The sequence below is a fragment of the Colius striatus genome, chromosome 5 (assembly GCF_028858725.1).
Source record: "Colius striatus isolate bColStr4 chromosome 5, bColStr4.1.hap1, whole genome shotgun sequence".
Classification (NCBI taxonomy): Eukaryota; Metazoa; Chordata; class Aves; order Coliiformes; family Coliidae; genus Colius; species Colius striatus.
Genome location: NC_084763.1, coordinates 14,667,126 through 14,680,720, shown reverse-complemented (window position 1 = coordinate 14,680,720; position 13,595 = coordinate 14,667,126). Strand labels below are relative to the sequence as shown.

Here is a 13,595-nt window from a genome sequence, read left to right as displayed (position 1 = left end):
ACATTTTTACCCACTCACTGAATGGCACTGGTTCACTAAAGTGTCATGACAGAGTGAATAAAAACACAAAGGAGAAGCTGAAGTGTTGGGCAGGACCTGAATGCAGAGCAAGGCTGCTTTTTTGTGAGCTGTTAAATGGGCTGTGCCTTTACAATTAAGTTTAACCTTCAGTTCAATGCAAATACGGTTTGACATACAGTATTCACAGCAGAGAACTCTGCAGAGATCTGTCTCTCCTTCACCTTCCCACCCCGGCACACCATTTTATGACAATGTATCAGCTACAATGTCATGTTAATGCTAAAAACAACCAAAAAAAAATCAGGTTTTAGACAAAACTTTTAGATAGTGCATTAAGTTTTCTACTGGATAGACAGCCAGAAAAAGGAGCAGGTTTTATAAGCAAAATTCCTTCGCTTAGGCCAACAACTCAGCATCCATTTTCATCTATATTCCTTTACCACAGCTTGTAATCAGATAAAATATCATAGCAGATAGAATAAAATAGTATGCACTTGGTCCAGATGCATGGGGCCTTTGTAGTTAGAACTGATATTAAGATGGTACTACTAAACAGATATGGATTCAGGGCAGACACCTCTCCTTATAAAGGATGTCCTCAAACAATAAGTTTCTCTGCCTAAGGGAGAGAGATTGTTATCACCGGGTGGGTGGGGTGTGCCCAGTCACTTTATATGCATGACTTGGCAACGACTGTACTCTGATCAGCAGCAGCTCGATAGGGTGGGCCTGGTTACTCTATATGTATGGCTTGTTAACGACAGTATTCAGAGACTGATCCCACACCCTGCCAGGTGCCAGAAGATGGATAACAGTTTACCCAATATCCACACCAGGCAGAGGACTCCCCAGACAGAATAACAATGTGTTGTACAAGGTTTTGTATAAATACAGCACAGGATGTACTTCTGGGTGTGCTGGCTTTGTGGAGTTGCCCCCAGCACCTGCCTCTGCGCAGACACTATCCCAACTGTGTGTACACTGGCTTATCACACACTAGGCAGAAAGCTGCTTTTCAGCTAGGAATTGAAGTGCTAGTGCCAACTCTAGATTTGAGACTCTTAATTGAAGGAGCACAGGAAAGAGAAGGGTTAAAGAGACCCACTTTTACAAGAGATTAAACAAAAATTCAAGTTTTTTACTGCTCACAGTAATAATTAGCAGTGGAGGGTTTTACAGAAACTGCTTCCTTTACCCTTCTCCTCCCTCCAAGGATCACCTAACTTGCTTTCATTGGAATACTGATGGAAAAGTAGAATTCAGGCCTGACAGGCTGCATGCATTTAGCATGATTATAATCTGTAAAACTTGCAGTTATTATGGTGAAGGAAGGTCCACCTGTATAATTGCAGTGGTCAAAATCAAGGTCTCTTTCAAAAGCAAAGTGAAGATCTCAAGATGCAATTTAGCCTTTAAATGGGCTAACTTAAAACTGCCATAGATACAACATGAATAAAATGAGAGGTTACAACTTCTAAAAGCACCAGGAGCTATCCACAGAAAAGAATCTTATTGTTTTTAAAGCCATTAAAAAATGTTGATCAGGAAAGGACTGTTGAAGCAGGATTCCCAGAACCATGACAACCAGGGCTGTGTGTACCAACTTCCTTACATAACATGAAGTCATTGCCATAGAAACAGAGCTACGTCAGGAGCTGTCGATGCTACGCCCATCTTAAGCGAGAGCACTCAAACATCCGTTATGCTCAACTTTGCAGACTGCACAAAAAGATATCCATATTCCTCTGTTTAACCACTGAGCTGAGCTTCAGCATTGCAGTAGCAATTTATTGCTTTATAAAGTTCTTAATTTACTCCTAAAAGAAGCACTCCAGATTTCAGAAAGTTACCAGTTGATGTGATAGGGGATCCTTACAGCTTAAGATTTTGCTCCAATTCTTCAGAAGTCAGACACTTGTCACACTTTACATAAACTATGTGAATTTGTGATCTTAAGCAGCTAAACATGCATACTCATTTTGGAAAAGACACATTCAACATGCAACTTCATAATGTAAATGGAATCTGCTTACTAAAGTTGTTTATTTCAGACCTTGATAGGAAAAGGATTCTTTTTCCCCCTCTTAAATGTAGAACTGCTTAACAGTTTACACTGTGTACATGGCTCAGCTGGTAAGACAGATCTTTCTACACACATTCTTCTTCTGCAGTGATTGGTAATATTGAGTAAGTTTAGTCATGTTTTATACTTTTTCATTGCAATGTTTACTATAACAGCTGAACATTACAGTTCTACTAGAAGCCACTTAAAAAGCAAAACCAAAACATCAGCTTTTATGGAGATGATGGAAATGTTTACATGCCTATTTTGAGGTTATATCAACAAACTGTAGATAAACAAAGGATGGAAATAGATCCCAATTTCCAGTCTCATGGGCAATGACACTGGTTAGAGTATTCAAACACTAAAGAATGTCATCCCTGCTGCCATGGTGTCTTCAGAGCAGATTTGTCAAAGAAAGCCCAATCCACAGAAACCTGTTGAAGATGAGCCTTGAAACAGACTCAATAGATCAGGACTTCAACATCAAGTTCTTGTCTGTGGAGATAAATAGGAAAATGTGATGTAATGATCATCAGCATCTCTGCACTCTCTGTATAGTCAGAGCTAGGCAGCAACTGGGCATATCTGAAGACTACTGTTTTGAACTCAGAAACAAAACCCCATCACTGACAACTTTAAGTGGATTGGAATTTAGGAATGTAACTCTCATTGGGCTCAGGAGTAGGTAAAGGCTGGTGGAATTTGTGAGGATAACAGTGGTAAGCATGTTTGTTACAGGTTCAGATCTAAGATCCTGTTCACAGCAAAGGCTATGGAAAACAAAGGATACTCAGATTTATAGCTTAGCTTCCCATAATTGTGTGAAGAACCAAAACACAGAGTAAAAAAATCAGATAAGTCAAATACTGCACAAAATGAGACTTCTATTAGAAACAGTGATGAAGAATTACATACTACAGTATAAAAGGATAAAAGCTGGTATCATACTATTGAATTGTTTGAATGGTGCCTGTTATGTTGTTGATAGACTTGTGCTCCAAAAGGAAGTAGTATTTTCATCTCCAAAAATAAAAGCTTTTCCTCCCCTGTATAAGCTGAAAAGCTTTAAAAAGTTGCATCCCTAGAATATGAAGTCACTAGCAAGATACTATTGAATAACTGTGTTACTGATTTCAGCATTTCTGTGTACCAAGTATTTTTAGACTACCATGTGCACAGACTGCTGGCAAATCTGGGAGAAGCTCAAACCAGACCAATTGTACAATTTCAAAAGTATGGGTAGGGAACAAAGACTACTTTTTTCATAGATACTCAGTTTTTAGCTGATTGAATTGTTTTTCCATTCTTTAACTCTCAATGAAAAAGGCTTTCAATAAACTGGTGTACTGACCTCTTAATTTTTCAGAGATGCCATCACCTGTTAATTCAGCTTATATTTTTGTCTTTGTAAAATGGATTTATTTTTCCCTTGCAGAAGGCTGAGGAAGAGATCATCTGCAATCAATGCTAACATTTTCAAAACTAGCAGGCAGAACTGTGTTTTCTCTTTGTCTTATAGCACTACAAATCCAATTAAAGTTACTATTGAACACATAGCAGACAAGAGAATTAGAAGAAATCTTTTCCTTCCCCTATCTCTCCAAAAAAGAGCATAAATGGCAAATGGCATTTAGCAAATTATTTTCATAATTAGCTTATCTGTCTGATGAAACAGTCTGTTCTATATATGTTAATTTATTTGAATAAGACTAGTCTTATCTTTGGAAGCAATTCTTATTTCCCTTCAAATCTGGCAACTAGTAACTTTTTTTTCCCCTGAGGACAACAGCATGGGATTTGTTGGTTGTATAAAACTTAAAATACAAACAGTTCTTTATTTTTACTAACTACTGCGTCTCATATTTCAGTAAGGATATTTTGACAAAAAACACCACCACTGAAAGGTCTTACTGAACACATGCCACTGCCTTTATTTCAAAATAGCCCATTTTTTCTGATTCATCAGTTCTGCATTTAGAAATGCATTCTTTTGCTTTGGTTTCTGTTGCTTAGCCACATTTCAGAAGTTACCAAATTTACATTAAAAACACTAACAAACCCAACATTATCTTCATGAATTCCAGTTCTACTACTCCAGAAAGAAAACAATTGGAAGGAACTTCTTATCTGTATAAAACATGTTCTCAAAATCACTGGACATATTTGAAGTCTATACAACACATACAGCTTATGTATGTATTCCACTGCAATGTTCTTAGTATTCTTTGTATTCGTTCCTGGTATCCAAGAAATCCTTCATATTTTCTGATTGACTATCTTTTCCTAAAGGTTTTGGCTGTACAATGTATCATTTACACTTTATTTATAAAAAATAACATTTGAATACAGCTTTACACATGAATGCAAAACTTGAGCATCTGGTTTATAACTAAGTAGTACACCATTCAGTTAAGTCCCACCAGACCTGTGTTGCCAAATTAGTCAGCAACGGGCTGAACATGAGTAATTTGAATATTTGTTTGCAAGATACACGAAATGAAGCTTCCTGGCTGTGGAGATGTATTTATCATAATGAAATCTTGCTCCACAAAAGCAGTCTGAAATATTATGAAAACAGTTCTCCCATGAACACAGTGAGATGACTAAGAAACATCCCTATATTTAAGTTACAGTTTAGCTGATATAGCAGTAACCAAAGACGATCTTGACAGCTTCTGCTTTGTAGTTTCACTTGGATTAATTATTCTTTGCTTCACTGTTGTTTATTGGTGAATATATTAAAACATGCCTAAAGTAATCCAGAACAGAACAAAATTTATTTCAGAAACATCATCTGGCACAGATTTACTAAGAAATCATCAGGATCAGTCTCCCACTACTCCCACAGCTCCAACACATCACGACTTTACTTCTGAGTACAATACTCCGATACCTGTAGCATAACATCCTCATCAAATGTTGAAGCATTTTCTTGGCAATATAGTAATTAGATTGAGGGGGGAAAAGCAGAATCAAAATATAATATACCACATAAAAATGGGACTCCTCTTTCATTAAAAATAAGTTTTACTATCTGCTTAGAATTAACCACAGAAGAACAAAATATAATCTTCATTATGACACAGACAGCTTCAGGATTGAAGATTTCTAAAAGTATTGTACAACCAATTCTTTACATTTGTCCCTTCTAAAAGTATAAAAAAACCTTTTCTGATAATTTTTCAGATTTTACTCCACTTTTCCAGCAGTTTGAGATCCACAGCACAGCATGGAGAAAGCAGAAAAGTGTGTTCACTAACCAGAGTACACAGGAGGTGACCATAGCACAGCAACACACAAAGTATCTGTGTAAATTCCTTCTGTTTCGATTCAAAAAGCATTTGGAGATGAAAAGTAGAGCACACGGTTCTCATACAAATGCACTGGCAACGATACTTGATGAATTTCAGTCAAATTAGTTTCTCTTACATGGAAGGTGAAGATAAGTTAGCTACGCCAAGATGACTGAACCTAAACTTGTCAATATAGAAGGGGTAGATCATACCATCCTCCTTCAGAACTCTAGTCCAAGCTGCATCCTCCTTTCACCTCCTTTGTACCAACTCTTCCACTCAACCCTTAAGGAAGCAAACCACTCTGCTCACCCAGCAGAAGTTAAGCCTGCATAAAAGTTGAAGGTTTTTGTCAAATTAGCTGATAAAAACAGTTCAAATGGTCAGCTGTGCAACAGGGTGCAGCACATGAGAAGGAGCAGCTCTGCATTGACAAGCGAAGCAAAAGGAGAAGAACTCTTAGGCTTGAAGCAGCAAAGTATTACACTTCTAGCTTTCTGCACCCTTCTGTCTTCATGTTCATTTTGCAATACATCTAGCTACACATTTTCTAAAGTGTTGCAATACAACATTAAAAAGAGATTTTTCAAAACAAAACAATCACTGGAAAGCTTTTGTATGACTCCTTGCTTTTCATTTCTATCAATTTCAGCAATAATCTCATTTTCAGCATAGTGAAACTCCAAAATGCTGTCAGGTATGCTAAATGATTCAATACCATACATGGTTTGCAAGTATCTCACCCCTTTCTTGAGTCTGTCAAATCTTATATTCAGCATTTTTACAGTGTAGAAGGTTAGTGTACATACCCACAGGCCATTACGCTTGCATTAGTCACTCAGTTTGTGAATCAAGTGCTATATGCATGCAAAAACATCAAAACTAGCTTCACACAGGCCAGATAAGGTCATTAGGACTATGTAGCTATGCTCAAGCACCAGGTAAACATAGCTAAAGCTTTCAAAGACCAAACACACTCCAGCAATACTATATGCAAGTAAGAAGCCCTTGCCAATGATTGATGCAAGAAAAAACCAAGAATTTGTGATCTCTAAAGGGTCTCTTCCAACCCCTACCATTCTGTGATTCTCTGATCCCAAGAGACAAAATGGGTCTAAAAGCAGTATTATCTCAGGAAAGCAAAAGGTATGTTTCACAAGTCCTGTTTCTTTCAATAATCAGAAATGTATGGCTAGATAATGAATACATACATTCATTATCTTACCATAATGGTAGAAGGTCCCAGCTGTGCAAGACAGCCAGCACCTAACTGCTAAAGCAGTGGATGTTATCCAAGTAGGTGGGCTCTGCAACTTCCAAGAAGGCAGCACATTGGCTCTGGACTACCAACTGGCAGTTGAATAGCACTGGCACCATAATAACTCTCCTTAGTCACATCTTTTATGAGGAACATTCTGTCAGTGTTGCTGTGACGAAAGGCTACAATGCTAGATTATTGTAACAATATCTACAATGTTTTTGTGCATTACAGTACTGTTCTAGAGGCCTATACTCAGCTGTACTAAATAAACAATCCCAATCTTACAACCTAAATTTGCCCTTCTCACTCTCAAGAGGATGAATTTACTCTGCAAATGTTTCCATGCATCTGGGAAATGACTTGCAGAACATCTGACTACAATAATAAAAAACCATCAGAAGTGTCAATGTCTTCAACAACTACTACAGCCTACACAGCACTTAGTAGAGATGTTATGTATGCTTTATTCTTTCCCATCTCTAGTTGTCCACGGGATTACACCACTGCCCTAGACAGAACACTACTCTAAAACAATTATGTCCATCTGACTTAGCAAATGAACTTTATGTGCAACGGCAGTCCTCTCACTTTCTTCCGACTAGAACAAATTTTAATTAAGTGTGAAAAAACACGGAAAACTACAAGCAACAGAACTACTCATTATCTAACTCACTCAGCTTTTGAAAAGCCCTGGGAACATATGATCATTGCCTAATATGCCTCTTGCATCATTTTAACTACAGCTTTAAACACAAAAGGAAATGAGAGACCTAAATTAACTAGTCTCTTTTCAAGTGGGGAGACTTAAGTAGCGTAACAAAGGGGAGATTAATCCCTAAACTAGCTGAAACAGTTATGTTTTCATAAAGTGAGTTTTTCCATGGTATTTATTAAGCATATAAAATATTTGCCCTGAATATTTCAGGTCTTTTATACAAAGAAAATGTAGTCTTTTCCTTTATATACTCATTCTAATATTACTCGTAAGACATCAGAAAAGTCATGTTTGTGGCAAAGTTCTATGGCAACGCCCCCATCATATACCTTGATCAATTTTTCTTCCAACATTTTTTCAGAATACAACAACAATTTTGGATAAGTGAAAACAAGTGTGAAGGTTATTTAACATAATGAATGCAAATGTACCTTAATATGCACAGAGTATATACAGGGCAACCCTTTTTAATTCAGCATTTTAGTAAATTGAGTTAATTTTCAATCAGATGCTCACAAAGGGACAAGATCATGTAAGTTGCACCAGAGAAAGCAGGGCCTCCTTTCTTATATGCAATGAGCTTTTAGACTGGTTCAGGTACAATGAAACTTCATCCCAACTGGCAAAGAAATCTTTGCCATTGTCATTATTACTGCAATATTAATAGCCCTATTCAGCCAACAGTTGAGTGAGTTTACAGCATTTCACCATTCTTTCAGCCTACATCTATAGTTTGCACATTACTGGCATCAAATTGTAACTGATGTAACTTATCTTACTTTGAAAAAGTATACTTCTGAATTTAAACATACTTTGAGTCCACAAGTATGACCTCAGCATGAAAGTTTCTTTAAAAGTTAAGAAAGGTTTTCACAAGCTGATCTGTCAGTTGCATAATTATGTGGTTAATGATACATTTCCTATACGTACATTCTTCTTCAGATTCTGCATCTAATACTCCATCTGGGGGAAGGGGGGCTTTAAAGAACTCCCCAGTGGTTTCTTTTACTTTTTGCACAATCTTTGCATTTAAAAATACAAAAGTAATATTTAGAAACCTGCATATCTTACCTTTTTACCCACAGTTAGAAAGGGAAAATAAAAATCAAGACTCTTCAGAGTCATTATCTTATTGGCAACTTGTAGTAAATCCTGGTATTTTTATTCTGTAACTATTGTAGCACTTTATAGAGATTTTGCAGTGCATTACAAAGTAATGAAAACTATACCACTTAAATGTTAGAATACAAGCACTGCAATCTCAACTATGATGGGAGAAGTTCTGGTACCCAGTAATCGAGACAGTATACTAGGGAATAAGTAAGCAAAAGCTAACCACTGATGTGTATTCAAATATTCTCAGAATATTTAACTAGTGTCCTTAAACATCAGCTACAAGAAATTCATTTTTTTCTAGGCCTTCTACTGTTCACACCAATCCACTGTGTCTGTATTAGCCACACCTCCTTTTCTATGAATCCCTTCGACCATTTTCTTCTAGTTTTACTCAGACGTTCACCTACCTAGTTGCTTTAAATGTCCCTTAGAGGACTTTGTATGGTACCTCACCATCCTTAAATATATCATTAAGAGGTTCAAAGTGTGTTCTATTAACTATCTAATTCAATTTGGACCATCTGGTCATAACATTCCTAATGTCACACCCACTCCCCATCCATCCACATACACCTTCTTTCTTCCAAACATCTTCAGTTGGGCAGCAATATCAAAATCTCATTTTTCACTCAGCCTCCAAAACTTGACTCCTACTCTGTTTTTCAAGAAGTATTTCATATAAGGCATTGTATAGAATATTCAACAAATGCATGTTTCCATCTAATTTTGGAGGCCATTGCAATGAGTTACACTCCAGAAAAATCTCAAATAAAAACATAGAACACAAAAGAAGTCAGGAGTCTGGATTCTAGTTTCCCACTAATAAAGACAGAGCCAACTCATAGAAAACATTTGACTCTAAATAGAAATCATTTTTTCAAGCATCACTGTAGCATCAACGTGGATTTGCAAGACCACAAATAGCATACACATCTAAAATTCTTAATTATAGCACACTTGAGAAAGTACTTTCAAGTCCAGAAAACCCACACTGAAATACCTATTCAAATTTAGAATCCATGAATTGACATTAAAGTGTTTAACCAAAGACCATAAGATCTACTAGCTAAAAATATTTCTATCAAACAGAATGCAAGAACTTTAATTCAACAGGATGCAGGAATACCTTGTCAGCATACAAAATGAGCTGACTGTTTACTTCAGGTAAATGAGGAAAGAATTGGTCAAGTTAGTTTTCACTTAAACCACTGCTACAACCACTATAGAAACCAAAGCAAGACACAGCCATATACAGGATCCTAATGGGAGTTAAGACAGTAGAAGCATCAGATGCTGGGCACACAAGAAAAAGCACGTTGATTACAATAAGCTATTTTTGAAGCACCATTTGGAATTATATGTAGCTAAATTTGTTGGAAGAGTAGCAAGTTGTACCTCAACTAACAGATATAAGCATTCTGTATGACTACATACAGTCACATTCAGTGACTATGAATTTTTACAGCTATTGTTAAAAAACAAACCTCCAAGTTACTTCCAATATCATATGCAGTAGACTTAAAGAGGATTAGGTGCAGTAGTCTGTCTAGTAGACTGCACTTTCCAGCTAGAAACATGAGGATTAATTTGCACACTACTATTTCTCTTACCTTTTAAACAATTGGGAGCAACTGGGAACTCATCCTCTACTTTCAGTTCTCAGACAGTAAAAGGGCAAAAGTGGGAGTTAAAGTCTTCCTTAATTTCCTGTCTCCTCCTCTGATAGCCAAGCTAGTACTTATTAAAAATGGATTCCTACCACTTTGCAGCAGAACATGTAAGCAGTCTGGATTCACAAGGCCATTCTTAAATGGCTAAATCTAGCAAGACATCCCTCTGGCTGTTTGTGGGTCTTTTGCAGGCAGGTGGGGAGCGATAAATGAAAAATGGGCACTTTTCTGAAAAGGGGATGGGTCATCTAACAAAGCCAGTACAAATATACACAATATTAATAGAAAAGTTAATGACAATATGTACAATTGCATCATTTAATACAAAATGAACTTTTAAGCATTTGAGAATGTTAGATTATCTCCTTCAAATAGAGCTGCTCCAGCATTAACTCATCCATAACTCATCCAGGTCATAATATTATTTCTTGCCAATTAGCTGGTTTCCACATACAGCATTATCTTGAAAGAAAAATGAGTATGGTCCAACATCACGGTACTTAAGTTTAGATTACTGTTTAAATGCAAAGAGAACATACCCACTGCTGGTGCATCATATTCATCCCCAAGTAAAATTTCAGGAGCAGAATATGCAAGAGATCCACAGCTTGTGGTGAGCTTCTTTCCAGGCTGGAATTTGTTGCTGAAGCCAAAATCAGTCAATTTCACAAGTCCTTGTTTTTCAAAGAAGACAACATTCTCTGGTTTCAAGTCTCTATGAACTACGTGTAGTTTATGGCAGTAGGATATAGCATGAACTATTTGAGCAAAATATTTCTTTGCCAGATCCTCATTCAGACCTTCTTCATGTTTCATGATGTAATCAAACATATCTCCTCCATCACCTAGCTCTAAGATAAGATAAAGCTTAGTCTGGGTGTCAATCACTTCATATAGCCGTACTATATTTGGATGCTGCACTAGTTTCATGCACCTCACTTCTTGAAAAAGATGTCCAGTGGCTAGAGTGTCCAGTTTGGTCTTGTCAATTACTTTTACTGCTACTTTTTCACCTGTGAAGACATGCCGAGCAAGTTTGACCACAGCAAAATGGCCTCTGCCCAAGGTTTTATCCAAATCATACAATCCTGCAATTTTTCCATCATATCCTCGTTTGAAGCCTGCCATTCTGTTTCAGATAATTAATTAATATTTAAGCTCTTTGGAAATGTGATCTCTTCATATAAGAGTATCTGATGCAAATAGACAGTCCATTGTCACCACCAAGCATATCTAAAAATAAAAAGACAAGATTAAATATTTGTATAAAAATAAGAAAAATTATGATCCTAGAACTCTCCTAAAGTTACACTGGCACATTATTAAAAGATTACTTGCAAAATTCTTCAGGACTTTTTGCAAAAGGTTTGATAAGCCAAATAACTGATTTATGCAATCACACTATCAGTATCCTTACAAAAACTTAATTCCAACTGCACAGTAATGAAAATTTCTCTGAAAGTAAGTGGTGTTCATATTCTTGTTAGAAAACTCGCAAGCAACACTTGAAGTCAGTGTCACAAGAACTTCAAACTGGCAAAACTGAAATCTAACTTTTCCAATTATATTAGAAACTACCTAGCCAGCACAGAATATTGACAAGAGGAACATGCTTCATTTGTCTTATTTTTGACATATTCCTTCATCTTGCATCATGAAACAGCTTTAATATAAAATTCTGATGACATGACTTTGGACTTTTCTAAACAGGAATATGTTAAAAGGAAGGTAAAAGCTCAGACTGACATACAAGACAATTTTATTACCCTAATTAGTCTGAGCATTATCAATCAATACCACAGTTACAACAAATGAACAAAGGTTTACAGGCTGAAAGGAAACATTTGGGTTGGATGTACTCTTGGTGCTAAGTAAAAATTCTCCTTAAATATTTTGACTGCAATTATAAAAACTGGTGATAAAAAGTTTGCATGTAGGCTGCATGTGTTCAGCAGTCCTGGGGATGAGTCAGGAGAAGGGGAAGAAGAGTGGGAAGGAAGGGGAGAGAACTCAAGATTTCAGCTCATTCGTGCTGAAATGCTGCTTACCAGTTTCTGTCATTCAAGCAAACAAGATCCAATCTCTAAAAGCGTTCGTGTTCAGACCTGGTTTTGAAGGTCTTGCATCCCATCGCCATTTTTTTTTCCCCCCCACACACAAAACTTCCCAAAAACTTTTCCTGCATCTTTAACTCAGGTTGAGGTTTAAATAAAAATCTGTAGCTATCAAAAAGCTAAGTGCAAAATAGGTAGAAATATGAAAATTAGATGGATTATTGCCAACAAAAAATACAGAATACGAAGCTCTTTAGAATATATTTTCACTGTTTAAAACAGAACTTCAAAAAGAAAATTTTTGAAAGGGAAACTTGCAAACAAACAGACCCTTACATAAGTTATTCTCAAGTAAAAATGTAAGCATTAGATTAAAAACACTCCCCGTTAAACAAGTTATTTCACAGTGAAGCTAATAAACTTGGTTTCATATGTGTTCCATTACAAGGTTGGGGGTCCTGTGAGGATTCTATGATGTCTAACAAGCTCACCTTACTGCTTCTCTCAGCTGGAGCCATGGTATAAACTCTTCTTTATCCAGACTTCCACAATGTCTGTGGGAATTCAGTTGGAGACCTCTACCCCTGTAAAATTTGAATGAAATCAATCAGCTTCTGAAACCTCATAACTTAGACAAGGAACAGGGTAAGCATAACAAGCATAAAAACATTGGGGTTTGGATTTTTGCTTTTCTTTAAAGATAATAATCAAGCTTTAAAAAACTTAACTGGGTTTTGTGTTACTATACTTTTTCATTCTGCCACATAGCACTTTGCTTCAGGTGCTCTTCCAAAAAGCACTCCACTAGAAGATGCCATAGTATCAAAACTGAGGTTGGCATATCTGCTTCCTAGCACATCTCATACTGCCCACCTTTCCTCCATGACTCCCAATTAACCACGTAATACATCCTCACTCCAAAAAGTACAAAACCAGATTAGAGCATGCTATATTAAATCAGATGCCCATGTCAAATGCTCTTCTACCTAAGTAACCATTACAGTAGTTAAAGGGAAGAAGAGAGTACAATGGTATACCTAACAATAAATAATTAAATTCCCTTTATCTCAGAGAGGTTCAAAAACTTCTTTATATCAGAAGGCAGTGGCTTTGTGTTTAATTATGCTTGATGAATTCCACCCCACCCTGTGAAACTGGGCAGGTACTTTAATAAAGCATGGGAATGTTTAGCATTAAGAACATCCTGCAACAAGGAGTTCAACAGTTGACTACATGCTTTAAGAAAAACCACTTCCTCGTTTGTTTTTAATCTTCTGATAGTTTGTGCATCTCCTCATTCACCGTCTGTTCCAAGACAAGAACTATCATACTCTGTTTACCTTGCCTCAAGCAACTCAGTTTTAGCTTCCTCCCCAACTAGCTTCAGTCAATCTTGTTCA

At 36.7% G+C, this 13,595-nt stretch overlaps 1 protein-coding gene across 2 annotated transcripts in view; it reads right to left on the bottom strand.

Annotated features, from left to right (window-relative positions):
• Positions 1 to 13,595, bottom strand: part of SNRK (SNF related kinase) — a 40,466-nt gene that overhangs the window by 15,667 nt on the left and 11,204 nt on the right. For both annotated transcript variants that reach the window (XM_061996244.1, XM_061996245.1), the window contains exons 2-3: positions 12,687 to 12,779; positions 10,681 to 11,374 (exon numbers count right to left, since the gene is read on the bottom strand). In XM_061996244.1, coding sequence (XP_061852228.1) covers positions 10,681 to 11,269 — 589 coding nt within the window. In that variant the 5' untranslated portion in view covers positions 11,270 to 11,374; positions 12,687 to 12,779. The remainder of the gene's footprint in view (positions 1 to 10,680; positions 11,375 to 12,686; positions 12,780 to 13,595) is intronic.